Source organism: Schistosoma mansoni, chromosome 1, assembly GCF_000237925.1.
Source record: "Schistosoma mansoni strain Puerto Rico chromosome 1, complete genome".
Lineage (NCBI taxonomy): Eukaryota > Metazoa > Platyhelminthes > Trematoda > Strigeidida > Schistosomatidae > Schistosoma > Schistosoma mansoni.
In genome coordinates this window covers 45,459,370-45,474,595 of record NC_031495.1, presented here as the reverse complement: position 1 = coordinate 45,474,595, position 15,226 = coordinate 45,459,370, and the positions used below count along the sequence as shown (strand labels likewise).

The 15,226-nt window shown below is 34.5% G+C and overlaps 1 protein-coding gene across 1 annotated transcript in view; it reads left to right on the top strand.

Moving 5' to 3' along the window:
• Smp_196300 (putative rhogef and pleckstrin domain protein) overlaps positions 1–15,226 on the top strand; it is a gene marked incomplete at its 5' end in the record, with an annotated part of 88,149 nt that overhangs the window by 72,411 nt on the left and 512 nt on the right. Inside the window, 5 exons of the mRNA XM_018794587.1 lie at positions 1,102–1,339; positions 2,373–2,776; positions 4,762–5,020; positions 11,149–11,261; positions 13,865–14,124. Of these exons, the coding sequence (XP_018648985.1) occupies positions 1,102–1,339; positions 2,373–2,776; positions 4,762–5,020; positions 11,149–11,261; positions 13,865–14,124 (1,274 nt within the window). The remainder of the gene's footprint in view (positions 1–1,101; positions 1,340–2,372; positions 2,777–4,761; positions 5,021–11,148; positions 11,262–13,864; positions 14,125–15,226) is intronic.

The following is a 15,226-nucleotide window of genomic DNA, read 5'->3' as shown; positions in this document are numbered from 1 at the left end:
TACATGATAACTGGATGACTGTTAAATGTAACAACATTTGTTCGTTTATATCAATATATGTGAACAACTATGAACATTAATTCGACTTGGAAAATGTAAGAACATTGTACAGAGGAAACACAAAGAAAGCTGAAGAACTTTAGTTGTCTACCACTCCAGTCAAACTGCAATCAATAGACACATTTAAATTGATCATGTCTATCAGCCAATAAAAAAATTGACAACTGCAAGGTTGCAGTTCAAGTCGGAAGAGAAGACAATAAAAACAAATACCACATATCTATAAATAACAACTGACCGAATTCCAGGTCAACAGCACAAGCTTTCAGTCAGTGGTGGAGAAAATCTAGTAGGTCACTTCTCATTGAAGTTCAGCCTGATGATATTCTCCAGAAGGACAATAGAAGCTTCACAAATAAACCACCTAGTTTAGAGAACATTACACCAACAAAATGATATTTGATTTGATCAGCTGGTCATTTTTGCAGTAACTTTGGATAAATTATTGTAAGGTGACAATGATTGGTAAAATTCTTCAAAAAACCATTAATCATGTGATTTGTACAACCTTCTATCCTGGTCCATTATTGTGTGTCTGTGTCAGGTATGTGTTTTTTTGTAACCACTCGGTCAGGTAAGAGTGGCTGTGGGAAGTGAGCATATGGAATTATAAAATTTAATTGTCAGAGTATTGAAAGGTTAGTCATTTTTTAGTGTAAAGAATTCTGACAGAAAACAGATCTACTAAACATGATATTTATCAACCTTAGATATAGGATCAATGAATAATCACTGTTGATAACTGTGTTCAGCCTAATTTAAGTGAAAATTTTATGGTCTACCTTTTTTTATGTTTAGTCCACTTTGAATGTACAAAATGAGCTAGTTCAAAGGCTCAATATCAAATTAGGACTTGTGGCAAAAATTCACATAACTATTTACAAGTATTTCATTTGATGATTAACTTCAATGTTTAGCTTTCCATTTTTGTCTGAAAAAATATTTTTCCCTAATCTAATAAGTCTTGTTTCCTCTCCCTCTCTTTTACATATACTTTTCTCTTCTCTACATGAACAAACCAAAATGAAAATAAATAATTAGCTCTATCATTGTTATTTATTGAATGCGGGAAATATTATGCTTGATATCGAAAAATTAACAAGAATTAGACCGGAAATCGAACAATTATTAAGAAATTTTGAAGCACAAAAATATTGTTATCTACCATTCTATGTATTTTTATTAAAACCAATGCATCGGTTGTTACAATATCGTGTATTACTTGAACGATTAATGCGTTACTATGGTGAGATTCATCCAGATTTATCCGATTGTAGAAGTAAGTAAAATCATTAGTATTTATGGATTTGTCATTATTTTCTCTAATGTAACTCTTTAAACTGTATGGAAATTCGGGTAACAGGAGTTTAGCTATGAACTTCGTACCTATGTAAGGACTAGAGATACTAAATTAAAAGAAGGTTTAATCAATGAAAGTCAGGCTCTTTAACCGCCTAACCATGGCTCCGATTCAATGAAATTCTATGAATACCAGCAGTTCTTTAAAAGCACGCCATTCAAATCAGTCTGAAATTAATAGATATATCAACAGATGCAGTCTATATTGAAAAGGTCAGTGAATCGCATAGTTGGAGGTTAACAGAATACCCAATGAAAATCCAAACATATTTGTAGATAACAAAGCCATCAGTCACAGACAATTGCAAACACATTTATGAAAACTAAATGATTTCATTCTTGTGGAATTACTCTAGATTAAATTTCTACTTGAAATGAATTCTAGTTATATTGTACAGAACGACAATGAGACGAACTGAAGCTCCTTGCAAATCGGAATTGTAAATCGTTGTGTTTCGATTGAGTGGTTACTACTAGACGTAAATGTTCTAAACTTGATCTCATGTAAAGTTGTGGGGTTATTCGAGTGGTCGTTTAATGCTTCTATACTTTCAGTGATTTCCTAGCTGACGTTTGTGTATGGCATAAACTTATCGAAAATAATACAAAAATTATGCAATGAATATATACGTCAGGTTTTGCATTTTCCCGTTGTTCATATTAAGGATCGCACTAGACCTCAGTTCCAGTCGCTTCAAACACTACTAATTCCAAATGGCCACTATGTCAACGAGTTTAAAGTAGTTTGTATGTGTTTATATCTTCTGCTTGCTGATATTGACAACTATAATTTATCAGGCACTTTTAGTGTAAAGGCGGATACATCAACCGGATGAATATTCAATGGGGAGAAACATAGATCCTGAATTACAATGCTAGTCCAAATTCAACTTTATTAAAACGTACATGTATATATCTGATGGTTAATCATTTTTCATTTTTTTAATTTACAGTTGCACATGCCAAATTAAATGATCTTATTCAATCACAATGGGAATCCTACAAAAAGATGGAAAATACTTATAAATTACTAGAAATTCAACGTGATCTAATTGGATTTAATCCAGACATTATTTCCTCATCAGATTTATCTCAGTATTCACATTTACAAAATGAAAGAAATAATTGTAATAATAACAATAATAATGATAATAAACAAACCCATAATTCAACATCAACACTAACAATCTGTGGTTCACATTCACTAGGACCAATTTATCATCCTAATAGACAATTTATTCGTGAAGGTTGGCTTCAGAAATTGTCGAAAAAAGGTTATCAACCAAGAATGTTTTTTCTGTTATCTGATCAATTAATTTATGCTAGTCGAACAATGACATCTTATCTACAATTCAAAGTAAATTAATTAAATTTTTTACCCAGTTTTAATTATTATCATTGTAAAGTCAGTCAGTCAGCTACAACGTAGGACCAGACACATATATGCATCGGTCCAAGTTGCCATATCTCGTTAGCACAACAAGATCAACACCGGATTAATAGTAGTTAATTTAGTGTTGGTAGTAGTATATAAATTATAGGTTGTATATAAGGATATAGTATAGGAAGGAAGAGAGATATGAAGCAATTTTAGTCTCAAGGTTTAAGGGAAGATAAAGAGTGTATACACCTACGCCATTGTGATCGATTCTGAGCCATGTCACACAGAGTCTCCAACCATTGGTTACGATAGTCACGCGGACCCCAACCAGGTAGTCTGCATCTGCCAACATGGCTCAGACTAGAAGTTAGTGACTTCAAACACTGATGCCATGTTTTGGTTTGGCCGCCCCTAACTCTCTTCCAACCGTCCCCAATACTAGTCATCATAGCGCGTCGTGGATTATCATTGTAAAACTAATGATTGATACACATTTGATTAACAATTTGTTGTGTCGGGGAGAGGGAATAGCGATTGTTTGTTTTACTAGACAAACTGGTATATATTCCATTCAAATCATGATAATACCAATGTTAGACCACTACTGAAAACCTGGGAGCGCTGGACGACCGTTTCGTCCTAGTATGGGACTTTCAGTAATTCCAGGTTTTCAGTCGTCGTCTAAAATTGCTCGGCTCATGAACTCAACAATCTTCACAGTCCCATATTAATAATAAATATTTCCTTATCCCTTGTACTTACTTGATCGTCGGTTGTTGATTGTTGGCTAATCTATATACTAGTTACACGAATAATATGATCTTGATTTGAGTTTTTTCTGAAGCCTGATAGGATAGCGCTGGCTGGATATTTGGTATAGAGCGAGTGAATCGTATTCTCAGATAAATCGTTCATTGTTCGTACTAAGCATTTTATTGCCTCATTAGCGTAAGTGAGATATACGAGCGCTGAAACATATATTTCAAAGTGATACTCATGTTGTTGTTTTGTTTAAATCATAAAGTTTGTATTAACCGATCACTAAGTTGTAATCGGTTTCAGGAAGTTTGATCTCCTTAGTGAAAATTTATTTCTATCAACCAAACTGCAACGTGTATATTCTAGTCTAAGTGACTTGAATTTCGTGGTTATTTGATGTTATACACTTTTGGAAACATCATTTGTCCTACGAGGAGTCAGTGTTACAACCCACGACATCCAACTCAGAGATATACATGCTTCCTAAATCCTTACCCAACCACGAATGTCAGTGAGAAGATTGAAGAATGACAACGAAGCTTTAATTACTAAAATCAAGTTAATGGGTACGCAGATCAACAGTATGTGTATATTTATCCTTCTACCTCAGGCATTAAGGCTGAAACCTTGTCTAAGAACACAGTCGACTTCCTACAACAGTACATCTTACCTACCTTTTGACCTAGAGATGATGGTATATGGACAAAGACACTTTATGTCCTTACGTTCCTTCTGTGTGTATGGAGTTTGAGGCATTCAAAATACATTTATTGAAGTATTCCTTGATCATTGTGTCAAATCACTTAAGATATTATCACTTTTCACTTAAATATAACCAACCAACTGGATGATTGATTGGTTAATGATACATTATCGACTAGTTTCATCAATTGAAATGCCTTGGGGAAAACTTACCATTACCTACACTTAGCTCCTAATTATATATAAAATTCACTATAACCAAAGTTCTCTGTCAATGATTTCTAATAGTTTCTTTATGAATATCAGAATGTCAGCATAAATAAATTAATTGGTTTAAATTAACTAATTACAAATGAATATTGATTATTAAATTAAACATTTATGGATACATTGATAATAAGTAATTGGTCATATTAATATTTATCTATAATGTATTTGTGTATAGTCAAACACTTGTAGAAAATTGAATCATGAACATGGTCTTTATTATCCTATTACAGGTCCACGGTCAATTCTCATTACAAGATTTAATGGTTGAAGAAGTGGAACCTGCACATAGCTTCACTATTTATTCAGGTAATCGATGTTTTCTGGTAGCTGCTTCATCAGATTGGCAACGTGATCGATGGCTTGAAGATATATCAAGAGCTATTTTAGCAGCTAAAACTAGACCATCATCGTCGACATCAATTATGAATGAATCTATCATGAATAATATGGAAAATAACACTGGAACTTCCATGAAAACATTAAATTGTAGTAAGTTTACAAACTACTCTCTTTAGTTGAAAGGGTGTTACGGTAATTGGATATAATTTGTAAGTAATACTCATCACCGATTGATCAAATTTTGAAACACCATTAAAAATTAAGAAGTTAACGGCCGTTTCGTCTTAGTATATGAATTCTCAGAATTGTACACTGACAACCCTACCAATAAACAAGGTGTTTGCGCTCCGCGGTCATAAACAAGGTGTTTGCGCTCCGCGGTCGTCTAATTCAGATACTGATATAAACACTTCAGAAACGCTACGCGAGTCAGAACAATAAGAATGAAGCGGAAGTTGTAATTTACAAACCACATAGTGTGTCCACTAATCACTGATATATATATATATATATATATATATATCACACCTAGGCAAAGGTATACATGCTAACAACTTGACAACGGGCATAATCAGCTTCATTCAAACGTTTCCCTTGTTTCTGATTGTCGTCTAGCGTTTGGCCTTGAAACAGGATTTGAGTACAGGAACGTGAAATGTCTGAATTCGCTCAGCCTGCCACAAACCAAGAACGTTCAGGTTTTTCTACAAAATACCTAGCCATTGGAACCACTAGGCAGGAGTCCGAAAGTACAATTCTAAATTCGATCATTCTGAATTCACCTCGATACTTAAATGTCTTGGGTTCGGCCAATGATGGGGTCTTGAGTGAATATCGCTCAGAAGTCATACGCTAGCGTGAAACAACTTCCCTGTGATCCCTGATCTTCATCGGTACCCGAAATACAGACAGTCCGTGGTGAACAACACCACCTAACTAAACCGACTTCCACAAAACTCCAAATACACTAAAAATTAACGTTCATTCGTTTTTTATGGAAGACATATCAATATTCTACTGATGTCACTTGGGAAAATAAATAATATTCCACTATAAGTCTAGTCTTTTTTAAAAACTATTCAGTTAGCTGAATATTTGTTTCATTATTCTACTTGTCAATGAGTCATCTCAACAATTATCTTATCAAACAATTGAATTGTATACACTTTCAAACTGTAACCAGTTCTTTTTCCCTTTCTTCCCATTGCTTACTTTAATAATAAATGCTTTTCAGCTAAAATTATGACATAGAACTCCTACTACGAAGTTGTGTGTGTATAAAACTAATAATGATATTTCACTTGGAAATAACCCAGTGTATTTGTTTGTCTAATGATAACAATTGAAAATACTTCGAGTTGACTAAATGTAAAAATAATGATCATAATGACAATCATCTCTGTATGCTTTCAATTATGTACACAACTTACTTAGGCCGGTTACCTCTCGTGTACCATAGACCGCCGACCAGAAATCTCCGACCTACTCCGTCCTGGGTTCTTCTTTCAAGTTTCTTCAAGTGTTACTCGTTTTTCCAATGTCTACCTACAATTCCTAGCTTAATGTGTTATTTAGTCTGCCTATTCTCTTATTGTCTTCAGGGTTCCCAGTTAAGGTTTGCTTTGTGATGCAGTTTGGTGATTTTTGAAATGTATTTCCTATCCACCTCCAATGTCTCTTTCTGATTTCCTCTTTAGCTGGTAGCTGGCTTGCTCTCTCTCATAGTAGGTTGTCGATGTTTTCTGACCAACGGATATATAGTATTTTGCGTAAACAACTGTTTATAAATACCTGTACGTTTTTGATGATGGTTGTAGTAGTTCTCCAAGTTTCAGCCCAGTACAATAGAACTGTCTTGACATTTGTATTAAAAATTATGACATTGATGTTGTCTGACAGTTGTTTTGAGTTCCATATGTTCTTCAACTGTAGGAATGCTGCCCTTAATTTGCCAATCCATGCCTTCACATCCAGATCAGTTCCTCCTTGTTTATCAATGATCCTACCCGAATGCATAGAAGTTTCGACCTCTTCGAGAGCTTCTCCATCAAGTGTGACTGGGTTATTGCTGGCTGTATTGTATTTTAGGATCTTACTTTTTCCCTTGTGTATGTTGAAAAGCACCCACAACTTATTGTAAAGATAATCTCATTATGATCACAATCAATAAAGTCACTGCTTATTTAAAATACTTCATTATATAGGATTGAAATGAAACTGATACCTGGTTATTAAGTAATGGATGTGCTGTGAAGTAGTATCAGCTTCAACAGTTATGATATTTCCCACTTTCAAAAATTCAGTAGTGAGCTTCCACCTAATACTCTACTTAAATCAATTTCTTCAACCGAACAGTATTACTAGTCCTTATTTAGAAACACATACGCACACATAGACACAATAAATGACTCAGCCGAATATAATCAATCTGTACTTGTATAGTGAGTTGCCTTTACTACTGAATCTTTTGGATCAACCACTAGTCGTTATGGTCTGAAGATTGTTGATTTTTCAACTTTTTTTTCTGTGAATGAAGTCTTCCCATTCAACCTCAAACACTAACCGTATTCAAGTTGTTTGGTTTTTTACATACAAATTATTCAGACATAATGTATTGACAAACAAAAAGTAAAGTGGTGTATAGATGGAAGGTTTGTGGGCAGGTTGCTCAGTTGAATGACGCATACTTTACATTTATTGACTCATTTTAGCCAAATAACCAGTGAATAGTTAATTGTTGTGCCCTTAAGTACATGGGTTTTTTTAACAATCCTCACCACTACATAAATGATTATCTCTCAAAAAATGTATTTTAACTAACGAGGAAAATCTACCAATTCGAATTGATAGAAAGTGATGTATTATTTATTGTTAATATCTTATTATGTATTGTTTCTAACCTATTCTAGTTGCTGTGACGACAGAAAAAAATATAATCATATGTAGAATTAGCATAAATGATATTTAAAAAATAAAATAATCAAGTAGATAAAAATAGAAATAGGCAATTCAGACAGAATTAGTCTGGTTTGTTGTGAGAATATTAAGACCACTAATAAGAAAACAGGAGGAACTGGACAGCAGTTACATCCTAATATAAGACTCTTTAACAGCCTGTATTCATGACCCCATCAAGGATAGGACCCAGGACCTTCAAGCCTCATGATGAGTGCTTATTATTTGTCTATACGACTATGTCACCACTAAATGGTTCACATTTTCAACTCCAATCAGTTACGCAACCATATTCCAGTTTCATAGGTAACTGCCCAATACTCGACATGGTTGAACTCCACTGATCTCGACTTCATATCGGTGAGGATTCTCATACTAGGACGAAGTAGGCGTCCAGTGCTCCCTAGTTTCCAATGCTTGTCTAAGGTCGACCAATGATGTAAATTATAAAATTCAACAATCTCCATAAAACTCATATACTGATACCAAGAAACAGTTATGTAATCTAAATAAGAGGATTGTGAAGATCTCATCTTTTAAGTTGGTTCTTATCATCAAAAACTGACATCAGTTGGAGAACCATTTGGATCTGAAGAGAGTTGGGTAGTTGTTTCCCACTGTTTTGTGGTGTTCCTAGTAGTTTACTTCTCACAACATCGTATTCGACTAAATATAACATCATGTAGAGTTATGCGGTAAACAGAATACTTCTATATCATTGAGCTAAAATCTAAGTTCGTTGATCCAACCCTTGATATGTTGTCATGGTAACACACTATAAATGAATTGGATATTAGAACAAAGTAGACCTCTAGTTGCTGCCTGGCATTTAATCGTTGTTTAATTATATTCATACGGTGGTGTAAACCTTAAATGATGAACCTCATAGCTTAGCAATCCACATACAACATTATTTGTTACTGACTAGACGAAATATATTGATATTTTTAATAAATAATTCAATAAAATTAATTTGTAAAATGAATGAGTCATCTGAAGGCAATAATAGAATATAATAAGACTGACACCATATGCATCCAATCGAAAGCGATCAAAGTTCATCTCACCTCACTGTTTTTTCCCTACTCTTACTCAATCTTTGCTATTTTTTTTCCTTTGTTATTGGTTTAAAATGATTAAGATCAAATCGGCTTCTTTTTTTTCCCAGTTCTGTTAATTATTATAGTTACTAGGATTTGTATGTTTGTTATGAAGACATTCATGTGTAATTATATGTGTATACCAATGTATACATGTGATCTTTTTCGAACTTATTCAACAGTCTTATCAGTCCTCAATTTAAATTAGTTTTGAAGTGAATTTACTCGTCCGATTGATTTATCCCCTATGTTGGTTTAGAGATACATATCGTCTTGTATACTGATATATATATGCTCATCCACATGTTCGTATGCTTGTATATTTCTGATTTGCTATTAGTGGTCGATCAACCACATGTCCAGATAATAAAAAGCACATACAATTTAAATTAGGCAATAAACTACACAACTGAGACTGAGATTAAAATCCATTACGGATCGATTTATGTCTGAACTAAAATTTGAACATAATAGTTGGGATTTTGTTTAAATTAAATGAATATACGTTTATGTAATTGACTAATTTTAACAAGAGTAGTAACTTACTTACGCATGGAGGAGCATAGGCCGCCCATCAGCATTAAAAACGTTTTATTTAAAAGAAAATCTCTAAAGAAAAAAATCTATTATGAACAATAAACTACACATAGTAATGTATATCACTGAACAATATGCATTATATATAACACATGAATATTCATAAAACCAAATTATTCGTATGTAGTAAAAAAGAACAGTGACTATGATCTTCTGCTTCAACATTTTATAACTTCGTGTCTTATCTGTCAGTCAAACATAGTAGCATAGAGATAAAGTATTTTGGTGGTAATGATAAATTTACGTAGCATTACTTAGTATTTATAGCTGTACACAAGCTTGCTTCATTATTATTGCGTCATCAAGTTTATTTGCTAAATGATTTAAGCCTTAAAATTCTATGTTTTCAAGATGAATATATTAGAGTTTACTTCAATAATGGAGTGTACAAAAGGGCGCAATCAAAAACCTTAAGTTGCAAAATGACGAGTTACTATTACAACAAAATGATGTCACTAACATATCAATTAAATAAATATGATCAGTCAAAAGCGATTATCTACAGAAGTTCCACATTAATAAATGTGAGTGGATGACGAATAACTAATAGTTTATTTCTAAATGATTGAATTGGGTACTGAGCTCAAATGATAGAAACTAAATTATGACTAACAGTTGTAGTAAAAGTGTGATCGTATACAAAATAAATAAGCATTTATTTGCTTATTTATTTAAACACATGAATATTGGCACAAGGGGGAACCAGATATGTATGCGCCACACAAATCTTATTTGATTTGTGTGAGGGTTGTGATACTGCCCAGGTGCCCAAACTGAAGCAGGTGGTTTTCTTAGGGGGCCACATCCGGAGCCTTCGACCTAAAGGTCTGATCCACGAGGCAGTGGAGCATCGTAAGGAGATGCATTCCCATGGTAGCCAGTGACCAACGATTGATTCATACGCCATTTGTTCCGTCAGGATACTGGAGCCCATGTGCACCATTGGTTTGGAATCAGGGTTTTCCAACTCCCCTAGATGGACTCACCGTGTCCACCAACCCGGTTAAAGTGCCGGACATTCGCTTTTCGTAGTCTCAATTTCGTAAACAACACCTCTGCCGCGAAAGTGAGTAGGGCTTCCCTGGCAGAAGCTACATACGCGTGGCCATGTGAGAGCATTTCGAGAGGGAGAGCTAACTCCCCACACTCTCGGTCGTACCAGGGCATTTGGGTGCATCAATTGATTTTAAAACAAATTCGTTGCTATAATTATGTATCAAAGCAGTGAACTACATCTCAAGTTAATTTTAATGTAAAAACTAAAAAGAGCGTGGCGTCCTCGTAATGAATGGTTACACCTTCAAAAGAAGAAAATGATTAATGACAAAACTTAGAGATTTATGGAATATTGTACAGGTCATGCTGTTATACAAAGTATGAAGTTATAACAAAATGCTCAACAGAACATAATCATCTTCCAGATAATGTTTTAGGTAAATGCAAAACAAGTAATCAGTAAAATATAAGATTGAGCAGTTTCGTCAACAGAAGCGACACAAGTTGTAGCTACAGTATCTGGCCATTTGTTATGTACAATACTAACTGTCACCTGTAATTCGAATGAAGCAGATATTAATCTATTCATTTAATTTCATTTATCCCTATGAATATTTTTATCTTCTACAGACACTTTTGAAACTGACTCCACACAAATGTTACAACGAGCTGTAACAAGTGTTCATGTCTGTTGGCATAGATGTTTCACACTTTCAATGCAAGACATACTACGTGCTAATGAAGTAAGCTAATTTTTTTCTGCTTTATAGTATTAAGTTTGATTAATAATACTAGAATACCAATCGTTTCTACTTTGAAATGTACTTTTATTAACATTTTTTTCAAACTTTGCTAGCTTTCTAATTAATCATCTGTTGTGAATATTCCTTATTTATTGGAATAGTGAGGCAATATTTAAATAACGCTAGACTTACAGCTAACGCATTGCAGTTTCGGTTTCTATTCCAACTAGTTCACTTTAGGCAACAGGGTAGTATTACTAACTTTCATACAAATATTACAGTTTAAAATTGAACTTATGAATATGTAGTCGGCAAGTAAGTTACATCATTAATTCTCATTTACAGTTAATATTCAAAAATGAATTGATATCAGTTGAAAAATTGGCTTCTAAAAGCATCCTCTTCGTTCTACTGAGAAGATATGATTAGTTGGGTTCGACCATCTATAAAATTAGACGAATACCGTTGATATCACTGAACGATCATTACACTGTAGAGTAGATTGTTCAAAGTCATAATTGGAAATCCACATGAACTCACCAACGACATTGAATATGACACCTAAACATTATCATTAGTCAACTGAAGTTGGATAATCTTAATTAATGGATTCCACATCAATGATTTAAATGGTAGCAACCTGTTCACCACGAAATACGAAGACCCGATCCCAGTCCATAACTTAGTTATAGATATCGATATTACTGTTAAAGAATACCACTGATACAGTTAGCATCTCTATTATTCTGGGATATGGTCTAACAATTTCATCCCTCTGTGCTAAATTTAACCGTTGTACATACCTACCAGGATCTACATTGTGACTGACTGAAAGAATCTTAAGCCAAGAATAATGAATCAAACCATTCATAATATCTGTGATGAACACATTCGAGTGTTCTAAAATTTAGCTGTAGAAAACATTGTCCGCATTTTCTTTGCCTATTTATTTTATCTGTGTCTTCAACATACATCCTTAGCCAGCCAGTCCATGGGGAAAAATACTTTGAAGTTAGCTTATTTAACAGAGATACAAATCTATCGAGATTTAATTTTATGATTGGTCTTCAAGATTTAAACAGATATCTACGTTTTAGGAAAAATTGTTTACATCATTTCAGACACAATTTTCCTCACATAAATCTTTATATCATTTACCAGACTAAGGATAAACAAGGAAACTAATTTAAGTGCTTGTTTATCAAATGCATCACAATCATTAGTTAAACAAAGTATCGGGCTCTGCAACACACAAAGCGGTTTAGTGTCGATGGGTAGACAGTACGAGATTGGTTAACATTAATGTCAGTTTCAACACCGATACTCCAGTGTTGAGGTTTATGACCACAGTATTAGGCGGAGTGACGTCAGCTACCCTATGATCGTGGGTACGCCCTGGTGATGGATACCAATAGACAAACAACTTAAACCACGCCTCCTAACCGATGGTATCCAACTACCTAAAGTAAATTTTCTCCGCGAATGTGAAGTGTCCATGTATCATCTATCTTATACACGACGCGGTCGCATACTCGTTCACTGATGAACAGTTTGCAGCAGGAAAAATTATAGTTCGTTTAAACATTAAAAACATGGAATGCAGTTAAGGAATCTGTCATCAACATGTACAACCGGACATTTATATAGAACTTTAAGGATTAATTCTGCGAGGAAGTATGAATAAACATGACGTAATAGACTATCTATATATACGATTTTATATCTTACTAACAAATCCATCGGGATGGGCGAATTATGTCTATCGTACAGCACAAAATGTTTACTTCGCTATACTTATTTATACACATAAATATTGGTACAAGGAAGCACCAGATACATATGCGTCGCACAAATCAAATGAGATTTGTGTGAGGGTTGTGATACTGCCCAGGTGCCCAAACTGAAGCAGGTGGTTTTCTTAGGGGGCCACATCCGGAGCCTTCGACCTAAAGGTCTGATCCACTAGGCAGTGGAGCATCGTAAGGAGATGCATTCCCATGGTAGCCAGTGACCAACGATTGATTCATACGCCATTTGTTCCGTCAGGATACTGGAGCCCATGTGCACCATTGGTTTGGAATCAGGGTTTTCCAACTCCCCTAGATGGACTCACCGTGTCCACCAACCCGGTTAAAGTGCCGGACATTCGCTTTTCGTCCTCTCAATTTCGTAAACAACACCCCCGCCACGAGAAGGCAGTGAATAGGACTTCCCTGGCAGAGGCTATATATTCGCGTGGCCATGTGAGAGCATTTCGAGAGGGAGAGCGGATTTTCCCCACTCTCGGCCGTACCAGGGCATTTGGGGGCAAGTGCACACATCATGAGGCCTCGCCGAGATAATAAAGATACTTAAAGAGCAGGAACACTTTTCGTTGAAATGTGATACATCAAATCTAGATAGAAATCCTACACATGCTGTCCATGAAGAACGGCCTACAACTTAAATATAAAGAAGTGAAAGGAATATCATGGTCTAGTGCCGGTTAAGTAATTAACTGATCTTGAGGTTTATGTCTAAACAGTTTCACGTGAACACAGAACGTAATTTTGCTCATACGGGTGCCCATAAATTAAATAAAATAATTATTACTTTTTTTTCAGTACCAAACTAGTGGATATCTATTGAGAAAATTTAAGAACAGCAACGGCTGGCAACGACTATGGGTGGTTTTTACTCAATTATGTCTTTTCTTTTATAAAAGTTATCGTGATGAATGTCCATTGGCTAGTTTACCACTGCTGGGTTATACCATAAGTAAACCTGGACCTGAAGATCAAATTCGACGAGACAATGTGCTCAAAATGCAATTCAAAAATCACGTGTACTTTTTCCGCGGAGAAACACGTCATTCGTTCGAAAGGTAAGCTTAATTTGTATATCACAAATTTCTTGATTACTGCGGTAGGAAACGTTCTGCACTTTGTAATACTATATCTTACATATTAGATATGTTTACTGTTAGAATTAAATATGTGGAAACGGTTAATGTAGACTTATTTTGCAAAGAATTTTTGTTATTCACACTTTATTATTCCACTTACTTTGTGAAATCATTGTTATTGACTACAAAACTGTCGTTTAAATTTAGCCGTAAACTTCCTTAATAAACCCTTCCCGTTTGCATGATACACTTATTGTTGTTGATTCTATAAAAATAAAGTTTGTTATAGGTAGCGGTGTATCTTGAGAACAACAATAAATGTGTCATGCATACGGGAAGGGTTTATTAAAGAAGTTTACGGGTAAATTTAAACGACAGTTTTGTGGTCAATAACAAGGACTTCACAAAGTGGAATAATAAAGCGTGAATAACAAAAAAATTATTTATAGAAGTCTATGTTAACCATCTTCACAAATGTTTGAGCTGACTGAATACTAACACTATAGTAACTCAATATAACAATGTTTCTGCACGGTGGGAGGCATATAGTTAGGTACTGCTAGCAAAGTATAAAATCCTAATTAAACTGGTTTGATATTTTCCTTTCAAAATGTTCGTAATGACAGCAATACAGACAATGACTACGGTTGAGTTCTATGCGGAGCCGTCTAGAATGATGGAATAATAACCACCACGCACATAAAACAATGGGTATCAAAAGAAATGGACTACAACTTAGTTCATAGATTGAACAGTTTGTACTACAGAAAATTTAAGAACAGTTTTATAAAATAATTCAAGTCGTCAATAAAGTAAGCAAGTACAATTAAACACATATCACGGGCGACTAGATAAATCTTGTCTGTACTTCGACTTATTATAGATTTTGAAAAATCTATATATTAAACACGCATTTTCCATAGGATCAACTCTGGACCTTAGACAGGGTACAAGATTCAGGTCTATACACTGAAGAGGCCTATATCATCTTCGACAGAATTAATAATACCTTATTGATTGATATTTTAACATGTATGGTGAGAAAAACCACTACGAATAGAGCATGGCCATAAAGTATTGA